The sequence below is a fragment of the Mesoplodon bidens genome (assembly GCF_964165515.1).
Source record: "Mesoplodon bidens genome assembly, chromosome: 11".
NCBI classification, from domain to species: Eukaryota; Metazoa; Chordata; class Mammalia; order Artiodactyla; family Ziphiidae; genus Mesoplodon; species Mesoplodon bidens.
In genome coordinates this window covers 17,467,484-17,486,848 of record NC_138167.1, presented here as the reverse complement: position 1 = coordinate 17,486,848, position 19,365 = coordinate 17,467,484, and the positions used below count along the sequence as shown (strand labels likewise).

Genomic DNA, 19,365 nt, shown 5'->3' with positions numbered 1-19,365 from the left:
CAAATTTTCAAGATGCTAACAATCTAATGTAACGTTCCTCAAAGTACAGTCCTAGGACCTACAACATAGCACCACCTATAGGAATTTCTAAGGTTCCACCTCGGATCTACTGAATCATAATCTCTATGGGTAGGCCCCCAGCACTGCATTTTTATTTATTTTTTTTTTTTTGCAGTACGCGGGCCTCTCACTGCTGTGGCCTCTCCCGTTGCGGAGCACAGGCTCTGGACGCGCAGGCTCAGCGGCCATGGCTCACGGGCCCAGCTGCTCCGTGGCATGTGGGATCTTCCCAGACCGGGGCACGAACCCGTGTCCCCTGCATCGGCAGGCGGACTCTCAACCACTGCGCCACCAGGGAAGCCCCAGCACTGCATTTTAAACAAGATTTCCAGGTGATCCTAATCCACTGTATAATTTGAGAGGCACTGATATAATGCTCCAATTTTGCTTCTGAAGTCACTAAGGTTAAAGGGCAAAAGGGACTAAAGTAAAAAGGTAAGTGGGCAGATAAATAGGTTCAGTGAGTTAATTCCTATAACTGTGTTAACAAGTTCTCTGAACAAACATTAGCTTGGCTATGTACTAAAATCAATCTTTGGAAACTTAAAAAAAAAAAAGAAAGAAAGAAAGAAAAAAATACAGAGGCCTGGGTATTACCCCGAGAAATTAATTGGTTTGGGGTGCAGCCAGGGCGTCAAGATATTTTAAAAGCTTCCCAGATGACTAATACGCAAAAACCACTTAACTAAATACACAGGGAATCTAGCATTGTAGTAATCCTTCCCCGATCTGTGATTAAATAACACAGTTTATATTATATTTTTATACTACAGTGAATATTCTCATCTATCTAGTTTTTAATAAGAGTCCTGACTTTCCTTTGGAGAAACTTCCATCCCCCTTACTTTTAGTTCACTTTTGGTTCAGTCAGAGCTCATCTCAATCCTAACTCCCTATCCCACCGGTACCACTAACTTTAGGAGCAAAGAGATGACACAGACTTGCCCAGAGCATTCCATCCTTCAGGCCAGAATGATCGGTTCAGGGCATATTACCCAAGCTAGGCCAAAAAGATTTGATCCCAAGACTTTGGTTGAGGTGATCAGAAAAGGAGTGACACACTCCCCATACTGCAAATTGATTAGATAAGCCTGTAACTGCTAAGAATCATAATTGTCACTCCTTAGAAAAGTCTGCCAGAAAAAAAAAGGTAACTCACGACAAAACAGACAGTGATATTCCTAATGGCACTATTAGAGCCCCTGGATCCACCCATGCTTGAACTTAGTATTCTCAGATATATGAATCGACAAATTCCTCCTTCTTTGAGTCAGTCTGAATTTTCAAATTATTATTCTCAAGAAGTCCTAATCATCTCAGAAGTGTTTAGGCATTACTGCAAGTGAGTTTCAGTTCTACTACAAGAAATATTTGAAGTTTTGTTTGAAAGAACACAGCATTAAAGAACCAATAGATTGACTAATATTCTTCATCTTTCAGTTTGGATGATTGTAATTCAGCTGACCACATCTCGTTTGATGTTTGATGATCTGAAAAATATTTCACAGTAGGGGAAAATGCTCAATGCCTGTTAGGAGCGGAAAACTTATTGGTCTGACAGCACTTGATGCAACGAAAAGAGGTCTATAGGACATGGCCCTTGCAAATCTTTGATACCCAAAGCTGTAACTGAATTAGCTGTTACCCTACTGATTCTCTCATGTACCCAGGTACAGAAACTGGTGAGTTTCTCTTGTCTTCAGAGTACCACTGGATTTTATTACTGAATTTAAAATAAGTAATAAAATATTTGTAATGCTGTTCTTTAACCCACCTAAACTTTTAAAGAGAAACCAGCTTATATTGTTATTCTGAAGCTTAAAGTTTACATGTAGATCACATTCAGCAAGCTCCTCAGCCTAAAACTGCTGCCAAGTGTAGTGTCTGATGCATTCAATATTTTCTCCTTGTTTTCTACTCTGGAAAATAAGTATGATGAGGTTTCACTGTAATTGAGTAAAATTTGCTTTCGGCCTTTATCTTGATGATTAAGTTAGGATTCTATGGACGCTGAAGTTATGTGAAAGGAGAAACATAGATATCATATCTGAGAATATCTTTTGCCTTTAAGGCACTGCATTCTTGTCTAAAATGGAAAATTTGGCTCTTTTGAGAATAAAATATAATTGAGTATGCAACCATGTGAAGAATAAATCTTATTTTGGGGGGAAAAAAGAATCCTAATGCATTACCAAAATATTAAAATCTGTGATCTTTTTTTTTTTTTTTTTTTTTTGTGGTACGCGGGCCTCTCAGTGTTGTGGCCTCTCCTGTTGCGGAGCACAGGCTCTAGACGCGCAGGCTCAGCGGCCATGGCTCATGGGCCCAGCCGCTCCGCCACACGTGGGATCTTCCCAGACCAGGGCACGAACCCGTGTCCCCTGCATCGGCAGGCGGACTTTCAACCACTGCGCCACCAGGGAAGCCCTAAAATCTGTGATCTTTTTAGGTATGTGTGTTTTGGTCCATACCTCTGAAATTACCAAATAAACATTTTTATATAAATTAAATAATTATTGCTTAAATGATCTTCCCCAAGACCATATACTCTACAAGAATATAGGAAAAAAATCTATTTTTATATCAATCTCTCATACAGTATTTGCATAAAAAGCTAGGCCCAAATGAACGTGTAGTACTTTAAGCATCAGGAACCTTCATGACAAAAACCAAGTGATAATAAAATCAAAACAAAGGAGAGTACAAATATACACATATATACACGCAAACACACATATACATAAATAGATGTATATGTGTGTGTGACACATATATATTTGAAGCCAGTAAAAACTGGTTTTAAAACTTTAAGGAGGGGAATTGGAACAAAAGGCCTGAAGAAAGGTAATCCATGTTACATAAAACTCAAGGGGCAGTCTATATCAACAGAACATTATGAACTAGAAATGTTTACTCAACAAATGAGACCAGTGATTCAGAAGAAGGGTCACATATTAGAACAGGTATTTAATACCAAAAAATTTTATTTGCTCTTTTAAAAATAAATAATAATGTCCATTTTTTATAGTTTTACCCCAGAGTTCGTATGAGACCCTGATTTGCAAAACACAAAACGTAGTCTCAGAAGTTGTCCAAATGTAAGTTATTTAGCTATGAGTGACTGGAATGACAATTCTAAGGTAAATACTTCAAAATGGCCACAACTCCAAGGGGTTCTTACACGTTAATGAAATCTGTTGAACATGAATAGCTGCTACAAGAAAAAGCACCTACTAATTTTGATTGTCTTTACTCTTCTGGCAGAAAGGTGGCTAACTGGAGCTGAGTCAGGATTTGAACTGATGATGTGATGCAAAGGCCAAGGCCTTTCCACTATAATATACTGCAGTAACACTGCACAGAATTAGTTGGGTTTTCTTCTGACTTTGCCCTTGTATTTTAAGTCTAAACTTAAGCAAATCATTTCATTTCTCTGAGTCTCAGATTTCTTACAAGGAAAATCAAATTACTGGTGTAATCTTAAAGCTCTCCTTCAAATCTAACATGATACGCCCCTGAATACCAGAAAAAAATTTACATAAACATTTATTCAATTTAGAGATTTAAGTTCAATAATGACAACAGGAATTTCACATTCATATTCATATACAAAGATCCTGTAGACTAACTTCCCATTTCATACCAATTTCCTACTAGGTATAATAGAAATGTTAAATATACATAAACTATGGAGTGAAAGGCAAATTTTCCAAATTTGATTTTGATTTTTATCAAAAATTATCAAATATTTTCTCCTTTGAACAAATTTCTGAAATTACAAGTGAAATTATAAAAATTATTTTATATGCAATTTTAAAAACATTTCTGCATAATGCGATATATACCTACTCAAATGGAAAACAAACTAAAATATTAACAACCACCATACAATAGAAAAATTAATATCTGCAAAAAAACTATACCAAAACTTAAGAGCAAATGATTAATATCTTCTAAAGTAAATTATAGATATATTTACCTTACCTACAGGTGCACTGTTAAAATAGAATTCGATTATATAAAGGACAAAGTTAATGTTAAATGATAACATCATGCTTACATAATAGGTAAAACTATATTCAGAATAGTGTTTAAAATATTTTGTAGCATTTTCCTATGTAATTAAAAAAATAGCAGCAAATAATAATAGTATACTTGACATTGCTTTATCAATACTACTGATAAATACTATCACTAAGTTATCATACAAGGGGCAAAGACCATGCCTTATTCTTCTATCCTAGCATTCAGCACTAAGAGGAGGTCCTTAACAGATATTTGATGAATAAGAATCATCATCTTGGCAACATACTCAGGATACATTTAGAAACTTACCAACTTACCAGTGGATTCTACCACTATTAGAGTTTTTCTCTGGTGGATTAAAATTTATCCTGGATTTTAAAAAATCTCATATAAGAACTGTGCCAAAATTAATGCCTAGCTACAGAAAAACAAAATGACCATCCATTTGAAATACTGCCTGTTCTTTAACAAGACACATCTTGTATAATAAGCCTTTTTTGCAAAATCTAGGATTCAAGTCAATTTCTACAGGTCTCAGAACTACCAGTGTATCTTTTCTGTAGCAAAATTAACAAGGAAAGGAAGAAAATCTATTATACAAATATCCTCGTGGCAATAACAAGTATAGTTCAACTGCAAGCATAGCAGCTACATACTTAAAAACTAGGCTTTGCTAAGAGTTTTTAAAAATTAAATAAGTCCTACTTACAAGTTCCATACTCATCTAAAATTTTTGATAAATTGGTGTTGAACAAAACACGCAATTTGTGAAGGATGGCTTTGTTAGGAAAATTTATGGTTTTTACTCGTAAATGAATTCACCAAAGTTGCAGAACACAAAATCAACACATGAAATACATTGCAGTTCTACATTATTGATGAACAATCCAAAAAGGAAATTAAGAAAACAATTCTATTTACAATAGCAACAAAATACTTAGGAATAAATTTAACCAACGAGGTAAAAGATTTCTATACCTAAAACTACAAAATGTTCCTGAAAAAAATTAAATACAGAAATAAATGGAAAGACATCCCATGTTTGTGAACTGGAAGACTTAACATTGCTAAGATGTCAATACTACCCAAAGTGATCTTTAAATTCAATACAATCCCTATAGCATTTTTTGCATAAACAGAAAAAAATCCACCCTAAAATTCAAATGTAATTTTAAGGAACCCCAGATAGCTAAAACAAGCTGGAGAAAGACTGGAGGTCTCACACTTCCTGATATCAAAACTATTACAAAGCTACAGTTATCAAAACAGAGTGGCACTGGCATAGCCTCAGACATACAGACAAATGGAATAGACAGCTCCAAAATAAACCCTCCAATTTATGATCAAATGATTTTCAATAAGGATGCCAAAACCATTCAATGGCAAAGGACAGTCTTTTCCACAGCTGGTGCTGGAAAAACAGGATATCCACATGTAAAAGAAAGACGCTCCTTAATTCTTTCCTTAAATCATACATAAAAATTAACTCAAAGTGGATCAAAAATCTAAATGTAAGAGCTAAAAAAACTATAAAACCCTTAGAAGAAAACATAGGAGAAAAGCTTCATGACACAGAACTTGGTAACAATGTCTTGGATATGACACCAATAGCACAGACAATAAAAGTAAAAACAGATAAACTGGACTACATACATCAAAATTTAGAACTGTGCATCAACAGACAAAATCAACAAAGTTAAAAGACAACTCATGGAATTAAGTATTTGTAAGTCATATATGTGATAAGGAGTTAATATCCAGAATACATAAAGTACTCTTACATCTAGACAACAAAAAAAAATCCCATTAGAAAATTGGAAGAGGACTTGAATTGACATTTCCCCCAAGAAGATACACAAATGACCAAGAAGCGTAAGAAAAGATGCTAAAACATGACTAATCATTAGGGAAATAGAAATCAAAACCACAATGAGATACCACCTCCTTGCAATTAGGATGGTTACTATTAAAAAAAACAAAATAATAAGTGTTGGCAAGGACTTGGAGAAACTGGAACCCCTGTGCACTGTTGGTGGGAATGTAAATTGGTGCAGACACTATGGGAAACAGTAAGGCAGTTCCTAAAAATATTAAAAATAGAATGACCATATGATCCAGCAATTCCACTTCTGATTATATACCCAAAAGAATTGAAAACAGGTATCAAATATCAAAACAGTATCAGATATCAAAAAGATATTTGCACACCCATGTTCATAACAGCATTATTCACAACAGTGAAAAAGTATCAACAGAAGTGACCCAAATGTCCACCCATGGATTAATGAGTAAACAAAACATGGCCTACATATAAAATGGAATATTACTCAGCCTTAAAAAGGAAGGAAATTCTGACACACACTACAACGTGGATGAACCCTGAAGACATTATGCTAAGTGAAATAAGCCAGTCACAAAAAGACAAAAAGGTATGATTCCACTTACATAAGGTACCTAGAGCAGTCAAATTCATGCAGACAGAAAGTAAGATGGTTGCCAAGGCTGGGGGGTAGGGGAGAATGGGAAGTTGTTGTTTAATGGATATAAAATTTTAGTTTTGCAAGATGAAAAGAACTGTGGAGATTGGTTGCACAGCAATGTGAATGTACTTAACACTATGGAACTGTATACTTAAAAAATGATTAAGATGGTAAATTTTGTTATGTGTATTTTATCACAATTAAAAATAAAAAATGTTAACTAAATTAATTAAATGGTCATAAGAAAGAATACAGTTCTTAAAAAGAACTGTATTAGAGCAATTCAATTGTTTTCTATTAGTAAATTTTATATACAACAGAGAAAAAACTAGGTAATAAAAAATTAAATTTCTGATTTTCACTATCATAGATTGGTCCTTCATCTACCTAGTCTCAGTAAGATAAGGTTTTACTGCACTAACATCAAGGCAAATGCTACTTTAAATTCCATACTCAATAAAGCCAAATGTTTGAAAATCTCAAGGCTGCAGAGAATCTCCTCAAACACCCACTAATACTCACTAATTTCTCCTCTCTTGGAAGCTTTAAAAAAATTATAATAACAGGCATTTTTTTTGAAACTGGAAAAAAAAAATCCCTAATCCTACCATCCCAACAGAATTTATTTCTTTTTTACAAACTCCCTTTGAGTTTTCACCTAAGCAAATTACTTCCTGATTGTAGCCACAGTTCAACTAGTAAGCTGACTTTTTCCCTCTTAGTCCTGCATCAGACATCTTGCATGTTTTAGACAATATTCAATAGTAACAGAACACTTATTTGTACTGATGTACCTGAGTTATATCTAAATATGAGTTGTTATGACACAATCAAGCATATGACTTTCTTTTATGACTTATTATATAATGCCCTATTGATTTCCGAAAGAGAACATTACCAATTTTACTTGCAACTCACAGTGTATCAGTTCCACTACAATACCCTCAGCACTGGAAGCTGGTGTTTTTAGTTATGTTTCTTGATAAGTGAGCAATAACTCATTTTAAATTGCATTTCTCCCATTATGTCTGTTGCTGAGTGGCTTTAATTATACTTCAGCCAGTATTCCCAGCAAGAGGCAAGTTTTAGAGAAATACCTGATGAGAAAATTCCTAAACACCTTAATTTGAATTAAAAAAAAATTTAAAGGTCTCTGCAATACTTGATTGCTACACAAAGGTTCAAATAAAAAAGATGATGATAAACTTCCGTAAGTTGAATGACTAGTTAAGCATTAGCCTGATGCTATTCGTCTTTACCTATCATCTCCCTCAGACTCCTCCATGCTCTGCCTCATCCTTTAAAATCCAATTCAAATGCTACCTCAGTTAAACACTGCCTAATTTCCCAACTATACCACAGTAAATTATTTGTACTTTTTTTGAAAACCTTTTCTGTTCCTGTGTCTACTATTTAGCTTACTTTTTCCCCAAGGTTATTGTCTGTCACAGACTGTAAATTATTAGTAGAGCAGCTGACTGAATCATTTTTCCTCCCCTAGACTACATTAAACATAAATACATTCCAATGCCTTTTATATTCAAAGTAGATACTCTTTATTATAATCATAATATAGGCAAGTAGCTACGTCTGAAGAAGCCAAAGCAAGAGAATACTGTGGACTTTGATCTATGGCTCAAGACCCTTTCAGGAAGTTTGTGAGGTTAAAACTATTTTCATAAAGTATTATTTACCTTTTTCACTCTCATTTTCTAACAAGTACAGTTTTGAGAAGCTACATGAAGTGGTGTGATGTACAGTACAGTTTTGAGAAGCTACATGAAGTGGTGTGATGATGTCATCATGTTGACCGACAACTAAAAGAACGTGCACTTGATAATCTTTCATTCTAAAACCTTCGTGTTCTAATTTCTAACATAGTAAACACTGATAAATATAATTCACATAAACAAAAGCTCTTTGGGTCCTCAATAACCTTTTAAGAGTTGTAAAAGGATCTTGAGACTGAAATGTTTGAGAACTTTCGATTTAAACTATCAATGAACTTGCTCTTTTCAAATCAAGCCCAAAAGAAAATTTCAGCAATTTTAGAAAAATGATCGAGCATATGCAAGACATTATTCTTATAGAAAACAATACTTTGAATTAAATAATTTTTAAGTTTAAAGAGTAACAAAGACGTGTTAACAGAATTAAGACTCATAGTAAGCAAGAATTCTGAAACTATGAGCAGCTGAGTAACGAAACTTAGTAATAAGAAATGTGTAATGCTTTGATTCAAGCACTACTTTAAAAAATTGAGAAGCCTTGACCTTCTGCGACAGGCTAATCCAAAACCTCTCACAGTCCTTTCTTTTGCACAGAGTTAACTATGAGAATTCAGAAAAAAGGAATGTTTTTTTCTTTAGCAAAAATAAAACCCGAACAAAAGGAAGTTTCTAAATTAACCAACTAGCTGCCTAAAGAAAAGGCAGTTTTAAAAAACACTTCCTTAGTGCACTTAATACTCTTATTTTTCAAAAGGACAAATTACTTAGGAAAAGAAATGTACCTGAAAATGGCGGGGTTGCAGACATGCTTTGGATCCAATGCTTCTCCCTGTATAAATTCATAGCACAATCCATTATTGAAGGTACAGTAGAGTTGTGGTGCGCAGCCGTGAGCCTGCAACACTCGGAAACTCTTCACTTCCTCATCTCGATCGACTAACAACTCAGTCTTATTGCCATAAATTCGCACCAGGACTACATCCTCCATTGTATTACCCACATAACAGCCAATAAGTTTGTTTGTGATTCCATCTGTGAAAAGCTGACCAAAAAAAAAGAAAAAATGGGGGAAAAACAATTATTTACTTTTAAGGAAGGAATAGGAGATAACTTGAAAATCATTAAATACTAATTGAAAGAAAATATCTACTTAATATAACTTTTGAATACAATTTTGCCTAACATGTCTATAATTTTAATTCTAGATTTAAACAAAACGGAATACCACTGTTTACTATGTTGTGTTGTACAATATACACATTCTCTCTCCTGTATCTAAATAGATTGGAAAGTCTCTAAAGACAGGGAAAGTGGCTCTCTTGCTAGCATAGTATATGATATTAAAAAGTCCTTAATAATGTTCATAAATTTAAATATACAAATATACCATAATTTATATTATGGTAAATCTCCAATTTATAAAAAACTCAACTTTAAATGTTATTTCCAAAGATTACTTAACATAATATGCATTAAAAATTGTTTTAAGTATTCAGGTTATAATAATTTAAACTTGAATGCTACAGCTAAAAAAAAAAAAAGAAGCACAACCTTAATTAGAGGAAGATAGAGATTTCTCAGGTATCTTCTAAAAGGGAGTTTGAGGACTCTTCAAGAGTTTTAAGTACTTACAGTCCTTTTTTAGATTTGAGTACAATGGTATATTAAAAAGTAAACAGATGATTAGCAATATTAGTTCTCTAAGTCTATTCAAAATTGTAGCTTTCATTTTCCTCTACACTAATTTGACACTAAAACTAACTTTCTATTTACCCAATTATAACTCAGAGCTTTTGGAGGCTCTCAGTGGAATAAAGGGATAAAAGGTAAAAGTGAAAGTAAGCGTTAAGGACATTTTTCCAGAGACAACTGGGAAAGAAAAGGAATAATGGACAAAGAATAAGTTTTAAATGTATACACATTTAACTAATGCCTGGGAAAGAAGGTAAACGTTTCTGTTTTGATAAGATTGTTGTAATGATAAATGACATCTGAAAAGGCTTTAGATCTTAAGTTGAAATTTGAAAGAAAGTATTTATGTATCCTTATTCACCTTTGAATATCTATGTTTTTTGGGTATGCAGACATACAAACTTTGCTTTCCACCTAGATTTCAAAAAGATGGTATGTAGGGAGACACTGACAAGAAGCATATGCCCTTAAACTAAACTCCAATCATCATTTTATTAAAATCTATGTTGAAAGCATGTTGTTTCCTATTAAAATGCCATAACAACTCACACATATTATTCTGTAACTCCTCCAGATGTCATGTAGAGATGAAGTATTTCAATTATTGTAATGAAGTTTGAGAAGCTAACATTCTGAAATGCTTGTAATGAAAGACATTCTACACTCCTCAAAAGCCAGGCGTGAAATCTATGTTTTCTACATCCTAACAAATAGTAAGGACTTAATACTTAAACACTAGCTTGTCTTCTTGATCTAGCTTATAACAAATTCATTCTTTCACTCTTGCCTATAATAAATTTCTTTAATTGTGCATGCTATATTGTACATTTATGTGTACATGCAGAAACATACATATAAAGACATATGCACTTAAAAAGGCTAGAGATGTATAACATTACTGGATAAGATTATTGAATACTATATAGACATTTCTAAGTATAACATAGAGTCACAACTCCAATGACACTAACCCTAACATACTCTGTTGCACAAAACAGCCACATACTGGCAATGAAATGATAGTCACAATAAACCCCTGGAGCAAAAAAATAAATATATGAATAACTTCATTTACAAAAGTAGTTTATGTATAAATAAGGATAAAAATGTCTGCAAAGATATCCAATAAAATATTAGGTAGTTTAAATCTTGTCTGCTGTTTTCTTATTTCTAAGTAGTTTAAACTTTTCTCGTTTGGCTTATATACGTTTTCTCACTTTTTTTTTTCCTGTAATCAATCTAGTTTACATGTGAAAAAATTAAATAGTGAGAAAAACGAAAGGGGCTAGGAACTGACCTGGCATGTACAGCAAGGCCTGGAGATTCTGTTGAACATAAGCAATTTCATAGAACATCAATATCAGATGAGGCCACTCTGTGACCATAATGCATCAAGACAAAAACAAAGTCACTCTGTAATCATGTCTGAACAAAGACAAAACTATGCATTTTTTCCAAACCACAAAAATGACCAAACACTCCCCTATTCTGGCTAATGTGAGGGACTGCCGTTCCTTTTCAAGGAACAGCTTTGGTCCTGCTTCATTCCTCCAGTCCTCTAGGTAAGATAAGTTACCCACACAGTCATAGACTTGCCCCACTTCCTTCCTGACAACACCCAAATGCTGAGGAAAGCCTTGCTTCCTTGAACCCTCTCCCAAATCACCAAATTCAAATCTTATACGAAGTCCTTTCTAACACCCACATACTGAGAGCCCCACCATTCCCCATGGAATAAGTCTTCCTTAAGGAAGGAGTAATAAACCCAATTTGTTTGGCTTATCCTAATGATCTCTTGATGGAGATTTCTGACTTTAAAGATGTATGGATAATGCTTTTTGCTCTTGTATGGTTCCCACCTCATATATAAATCAACAATTAATTCAAGGTGCTTCAGTCTTCTGAAACACACATTTAAAAATATACTAGGCATATGCTAGGTATGTGTACTATACTAGATATATACTAGAAATATAAAATTCCACCTCAACGGAGGGGGGACAAAACTACTACAAATCTCACGGAGCTCCTTTTCACAGGGTTTATCCTGCACTGTTTGTCAAGCATTTAAGATAGTACCAGTTCAGAGGATGAGCTACAGAGCAAGACTGCTTGACTATAAATTCAAGCTGTGTTATCTGTAAGCTGGGTGACTTTATGCAAGTCACTTACCTGTATGTGCTTCATTCATCTCATGTTTAATATCAGCACATTAGAATCTGCTTTATAGGTTTTTAGGAGAATTAATGACTTAATATACACAAAAGCACTTACAACAGTTCCTGACACAAACTAAGCTCTTATCAACTATGTAGATAACTACATATTTAAATCTGAACACAAGACAGAAAAATAATTCATGATGGGATCATAAAAGTTAATAATTAAGACAACATCTATGTTATAGATTAGCCCTAGACTCTATGCTGCTGCACTGGTATCACCTAGCAAATCTTGAAAGCAAGACCCAAAGATGTAAACTATTCCCAAAGAACTACAAAAACTATCGAGTGCCTAACAAGGTAAAATTCACAATGTCTAATATCCAATTAAAGATTATTCGGCATGGGGAAATCCCTGGTGGTCCAGCAGTTAGGACTCTGCGCTCTCATTGCCAAGGGCGCAGTTTCAATCCGTAGTCGGGGAACTAAGATCTCACAAGCTGGGTGAGGCGGCCAAAAAGAAAAATATTATCAGGCATGCAAAAAGGGCACAACCCACAATGGGGGGTGAGAGGGGGGTCAATTAATTGAAACCAACCAGAACTGACACAGATGTTAGAATTAGCAGGTGTTAAAACTGTATTCCAAAAAAAAAGTGTGTTGTATTCTTACAACAAAAAATTAAGCAGAGGGACTTCCCTGGTGGTGCAGTGGTTGGGAATCCTCCTGCCAGTGCAGGGGACACGAGTTCGAGCCCTGGTCTGGGAGGATCCCACATGCCACGCAGCAACTGGGCCCATGTGCCACAACTGCTGAGCCTGTGCGCTGGAGCCTGTGAGCCACAACTACTGAGCCCACGTGCCACAACTACTGTAGCCCGTGTGCCTAGAGGTCATGCTCCGCAACAAGAGAGGCCACCGCAATGAGAGGCCTGCGCACCGCAATGAGAGGCCGGCGCACCGCAATGAAGAGGAGCCCTTGCTCTCTGCAACTAGAGAAAGCCTGAGGGCAGCAACGAAGACCCAACACAGCCAAAAATAAAAAAGTAATAAAAAAAAAAATTTGTAAAAAAAAAAAAAAAATTAAGCAGAGTCATTGAAGACATAAAAAAGACCCAAATTAAACTTCTCAAGATGTCTGAAGGGAAAACACACTTAGATGGGATTTAACACTAGGTTAGGTAGTGGAAAAAACAATTTAGCAAACTTGAAGACATAGGAATAGAAACTATGCAAAACAAAATACAGAGGAAAAAAAGAATTATCAAAGAGAGAGAGAGAAGAGCATCCATTAGTTGAGAGACTACATATAAAATCTGAGTCCTCAAAGAAAGGAAAAAAAGAGAACAGAAACATTTTTAAAGAAATGACAGTCAGAAGTTTGCCAAATTTGATGAAAACCTATAAACTCAAGATCCAAGAAGCTCAACAAGCCCAAGCCAAAGAAACATGAAGAAAACTACACCAAGGCACCTCATAATAAAACTGCTTAAAACCAGAGATAAATCATTTAATGGTACCAATTCATTTTAATCTTCCATTCACTCAGGCACATTTCAGAGTCATCTTGACCCCTCCCTCTCCATCCCCCACATAAAATGTTTTCTTCCTAGGTAATTCTGAAATCCACTCCTGTTTCTCCATCCCCTTGTCAATCTCCTATTTGCAGTATTTTAAAACCTCATTGGTCTCTCTTACGCCAGTTTAACCACCTTACAACCTTTCAAAAAAATTCACTCACTAACTGCCACCAAAATAATCCATCTAAAATACAAACATGGGGGCTTCCCTGGTGGCGCAGTTGTTGAGAGTCCGCCTGCCAATGCAGGGGACACGGGTTCATGCCCCGGTCCGGGAAGATCCCACATACCGTGGAGCGGCTGGGCCCGTGAGCCATGGCCGCTGAGCCTGTGCGTCCGGAGCCTGTGCTCCGCAGGGGGAGAGGCCACAGCAGTGAGAGGCCCGTGTACCGCAGAAAAAATAAATAAATAAATAAAATACAAACATGAACATGACGACTGGCAATCTTCAACTGACTCCACATTGTTTAGAGGATAAAGTTTAAGTTCCTTAGGGCGTACAAGTTCCACAATACCTCCCAAGTTATCTAGTGATCTACCTGACAAATTCACCCTTCTTTTTCTTCACCTCACTAACTTCTAACTTCCTTCAAAATTCCAACACAGGAGTTATATCCTCCAGGAGACAATTCCTAAACTCAGATAAGACGTAAATACTTCTCAGTGCTTGCTAGTGCCCTATATATAGCATTACTAAAATGCACTGTAGGGACTTCCCTGGCAGTCCTGTGGTTAAGACTCCACAGTTCTAATGCAGGGGGCACGGGTTCGATCCCTGGTCGAGAAACTAAGATCCCGCATGTTGCACAGCATGGCCAAAAAAAAAAAAAAAAAAAGTACTGTAATTTCTTAATTATATTTGCCACTCCATATTTACTGTGAGTTCCTCTGAGATTTGGAACACATGGAAATAAGAAAAAATAAAGGTGAAAAACAGGAATATAAAAGATGGGTCAAAGAGGAAAAAAAAGTATGATGGTACAGTGAAAAACTCAACCATATAAGTAGTTACATTAAATGTAAAAGAACTAAATAATCCAATTAAAAAACTAAGTATGGGGCTTCCCTAGTGGCGCAGTGGTTGAGAGTCCGCCTGCCAATGCAGGGGACACGGGTTCGTGCCCCGGTCTGGGAAGATCCCACGTGCACGGAGCGGCTAGGCCCGTGAGCCATGACCGCTGAGCCTGCGCGTCCGGAGCCTGTGCTCCGCAACGGGAGAGGCCACCACAGTGAGAGGTCCGCGTACTGCAAAAAACAAAACAAAACAAACAAACAAACAAAAACTAAGTATGAAAAAGAAAACTATATGCTACTTTCTACAAGAGACATGTAAAAGAAAGCTGATGTAGCTACACCATATCAGACAAAATAGATTCTAATGATACATTCCAGGAGATAAAAAGGGATGTTTTATAATTATAAAAGGATTGAGTCATCAAGAAGATACAAGAATTCTAAATTGAGTGCATACAATAACATAACTTCAAAATACATATAGCAAAAACTGACAGACTAAACAAATTCCACAATAATTGTCTGAAACTTGAGCACATCTCTAAGAGCTGATTTTTTAAAAACAGGGAAAAATCATTACATCTACAAGAGAGCTAAGCAATACAATTAAAAATCCAACTTAACTGACATACACAGAACACTGCCAGCAAGAGAATACGCATCCTTTTCAAGTATACATAAAATATTACCAAAAGTGACTATAGGCTTGACTATAAAGCAAGCCTCAATAAATATCAAAGGATTAAAATCATCCAGAGTATCTTCTCAAGCTACATTGAATATGAACTAGACATCAATAACACAACACACATACACATATACACACCTCAAATAAAATGGTTAAGATAGCAAATTTTAGGTTATTTGGTTTTTTTACCACAATAAAGAAAAAAAACTTAATATTCTCCCACTTATTTGAAGTGAAGCAATGCACATCTAATCCACTGGATGAAGAAAAAACTACAGTAACTAGAAAGCATTAGAAAGCATTCTAAACTGAATGATAATAAAGTCATATTAAAACTTGTGGGTGCTTTCCGGGACATGTAAATAAAAATATTAAAATAAAAAATGCAAAAAATTAGTGATCTTAGCTTCTAGCTCAAGAAGCTAGAAAAATAAGTCAATTAACCTTCAATTAAAAAACAGAATTAGGAAGAAAACAAAAGGGCAAAGTTATCAATAAAACAGAAAAACTCAACAGTCAAAAACTGTTCTTCAGGACTTCCCTGGCAGTCCAGTGGTTAAGACTCCGTGCTTCCAATGTGGGGGCGCGGGTTTGATCCCTGGTAGGGAAACTAAGATCCCATAAGCCACAGTGGCGCAGCCAAAAAAATACAAACGAACAAAAAAAAAAAACTTCTTTGAAGATAAAGTTGATAACTTCCAAGCAAAATCATCAAGGAAAAAGGATACTAATTATCAATAAAGAAGTAAACTTTATTAGAGTACAGACATATATTAATATAAACAACTCTTCCAAAAACAGACAAAAAAGAAACAGATCCCAACTGGATACCAAAACTTGTCAAGGACAAGGAAGGAAAATTACAGACCACTCTCTCTCATAGTTGCAAAAATCCTAATCAAAATATTGGCAACCAATACAACGATATATAAAAAGGAGAATACATCACAACAAGATGGGGTTTACTCCAGGAACGCAGTGGTTCTTAACAAATTGTTTTAAAATGTCATTGTAATTGAGCTCAATAACAGAAAAATGGAGGCAAATCACGTAACCATCATGAGTTGCAGAAAAGCACTTGATAAAATTCAACATTTATTCATGGTGAAAATACTTAGCAAGCCAAGAATAAAATGAAACTTCCTTAATGTGACAGAGTATACAAAGAAAGCCTACAGCAAACATCATACCTAATAATAAACTATTGAAAATGTTCTCCTTCAGAATGGGAACAAGGCAGGGATGCCCACTATCACCTCTTATTTCAATACTGCGATGATGTCCTAGCCAGTGTAGCAAGACAAGACAACAAAGGGCGGAGTCAAGATGGCAGACTAGGAGGATGCAGAATTCACATCTCTGAACAACTAGGGCAGCTACCGGGCACCAGTGGGTGACCATGGACACCTAAGGGGACAGGAGGAACCCCCAGCAACTGGGTGGACGGGTGGTGTTGGGGGGAGTGAAGGGGGAGGAGAAGTGGAGGTGGGACAGGACTGGCGCCCCTGAGGGGTGGCTGGGGAAGGGGAAGGGATCCCATGGCTGAAGGGGGAAATTGGGGGGCCACTGGGAGGACAGAGGGTCAAAAGGGAGCATGGCCAGGTTTCCCCTGCCCACTTTGCCCCCAGGAGCCTGCTGAGATCCCAGGCCTGATCCTCTGCCCACCTAGGCCCCCGCCGGCCATGTGGGTCCTGAGGGAGTGGGAGGGAGGGAGGGGGAGCAAAAGTAAAGGCCAGACCTAGGGGACCTGCACTCCTGACGGGTGGCTGAGGAAGGGGAGGAGTTCCTACACCCAGCAGGACCCTCCCACGGTTAGGGGTCCAGCAGGAACAGGGGAGACCCTGGGGGAAACCCAAGGGGAGGGGGGGCATGGAGAAACGGAAGGGAATGCAACCAGTGCTTTTGCTGTCCACATTCTACATAGGCACCAGGGAGCCTGTTGGGCTCCTGGGCCTAATCCTCTGCCCTTAGAGCCTCCCTCCTGCCATGCAGAACCCAAGCCCCGCCCCTACACCCCCACCCAGGGCTCCATCTCTACAATCGGAGAGCCCCTCTGAGACCCGCTCCAACCACGCTGGGCCTAAACCCCACCCACACACCCTGACCCAGGGCCTTACCTCCAAACTCCATAACTCCACACTCCAGAGGCCCCCCCTTTGGACATGCTGCCTCTCCCCTTCCGTGCAGGTCCTAAGCAGAGACCCCACCCCATGCCTGAATGTCACCCAGCCTAGGCTCTGCCCCCAAAGCCTTTTCCGGCTGCAGGGTGTGGGTCCTGAGCCTGACACCCACCCCCGCCACTACGTCCTGCTCCACCCTAAACCCCACCCCTGCGTAAGTTCCAGCCCCGCCTAAACTCCGCCCCCCCAGAGCCAAAGCTTTTTATTTTTTTATTTTTTTTCCTCTTTTAGATTGGGGTTCTGTTTTACCTTGTCATTGATTCACTGTTGTTGATTCATTTATATTTTTATTTTTTCTCATAAATCTTTTTTCTTTCTGCTTTTATTTTATTTAGACTTTGTTATTGTTCTGCTCCTTTTGGCTTTTTGCCCCCCTTCCCCCCTTTTATTTTCCGTTGTGGTTTTGTTTTACCTTCTTGCAGTTGCCTTAATTATATTTTTATTTTTCCTAATATATTTTTTATCTTTCTAACTTTGTTTTTTATTCTTCGTTATTGTACTGCTTCTCTTGTTTTCTCTTTCTTTTTTTTTTTTTTTTGCCACACAACGCAGCTTGCAGGATCTTGGTTCCCAGGCCAGAGGCTGGTCCTGAGCTCCCATGGTGGGAGCACCGAGTCCAAACCGCTGGACTAACAGAGAACCTCAGACCCCAGGGAATATTAATCAGAGTGAGGGCTCCCAGAGGTCCTCATCTCAGCACCAAGACCCGACTCTATCCAACTGCCTGCAAACTCCAGTGCCAGACACCTCAGGTCCAAGAACAAGTAAGACAGGAAGACAGACCAACACATAAAAAAAAAAAAAAAAGAAAGAAACAGCAAAAAAAAAAATGTTACAGACGAAGGACCAAAGCAAAAATCTACACCACCAAATAAATGGAGACGAAATGGGCAACCTACCTGAAAAAAATTCAGAGTAATGGTAGTAAAGATGATCCAAAATCTCAGAAATAGAATGGAGAAAATAAAAGAAACATTTAACAAGGATCTAGAAGAACTGAAGAGCAAAGAAACAGTGATGAACAACATAATAACTGAAATTAAAAATACTCTAGAAGGACTCAATAGCAGAATTACTTGAGGCAGAGGAACAGATAAGTGAACTGGAAGATAAAATGATGGAGATAACTGCCAGGGAGCAGAAAAAAGAAAAAAGAACAGCAAGAATTGAGGACAGACTCAGAGACTTCTGGGACAATATTAAACGCACCAACATTCAAATTATAGGGGTCCCATAAGAAGAAGATAAAAAGAAAGGGTCTGAGAAAATATTTGAAGAGATTATAGTTGAAAACTTTCTTAACACAGGAAAGGAAACAGTCAATCAAGTCCAGGAAGCACAGAGTCCCATATAGGATAAAACCAAAAAGAAACATGCCGAGACACATACTAATCAAACTATCAAAAATTAAATACAAAGAAAAAATATTAAAAGCAGCAAGGGAAAAGTAACAAATAACATACAAGCGAATCCCCATAAGGTTAACAGCTGATCTTTCAGCAGAAACTATGCAGGCCAGAAGAGAGTGGCAGAACACATTTAAAATGATGAAAGGGAAAAACCTACAACCAAGATTACCCAGCAAGGATCTCATTCAGATTCGATGGAGAAATCAAAAGCTTTACAGACAAGTAAAAGCTATGAGAATTCAGCATCACCAAACCAGCTTTACAACAAATGCTAAAGGACCTTTTCTAAGCGGGAAACACAAAAGAAGAAAAAGACCCACAAAAACAAACCCAAATCAACTAAGA

At 37.0% G+C, this 19,365-nt stretch overlaps 1 protein-coding gene across 1 annotated transcript in view; it reads right to left on the bottom strand.

Moving 5' to 3' along the window:
• ETNK1 (ethanolamine kinase 1) overlaps nucleotides 1-19,365 on the bottom strand; it is a 77,450-nt gene that overhangs the window by 40,652 nt on the left and 17,433 nt on the right. Inside the window, exon 2 of the mRNA XM_081249200.1 lies at nucleotides 9,079-9,338. Within this exon, the coding sequence (XP_081105326.1) occupies nucleotides 9,079-9,338 (260 nt within the window). The remainder of the gene's footprint in view (nucleotides 1-9,078; nucleotides 9,339-19,365) is intronic.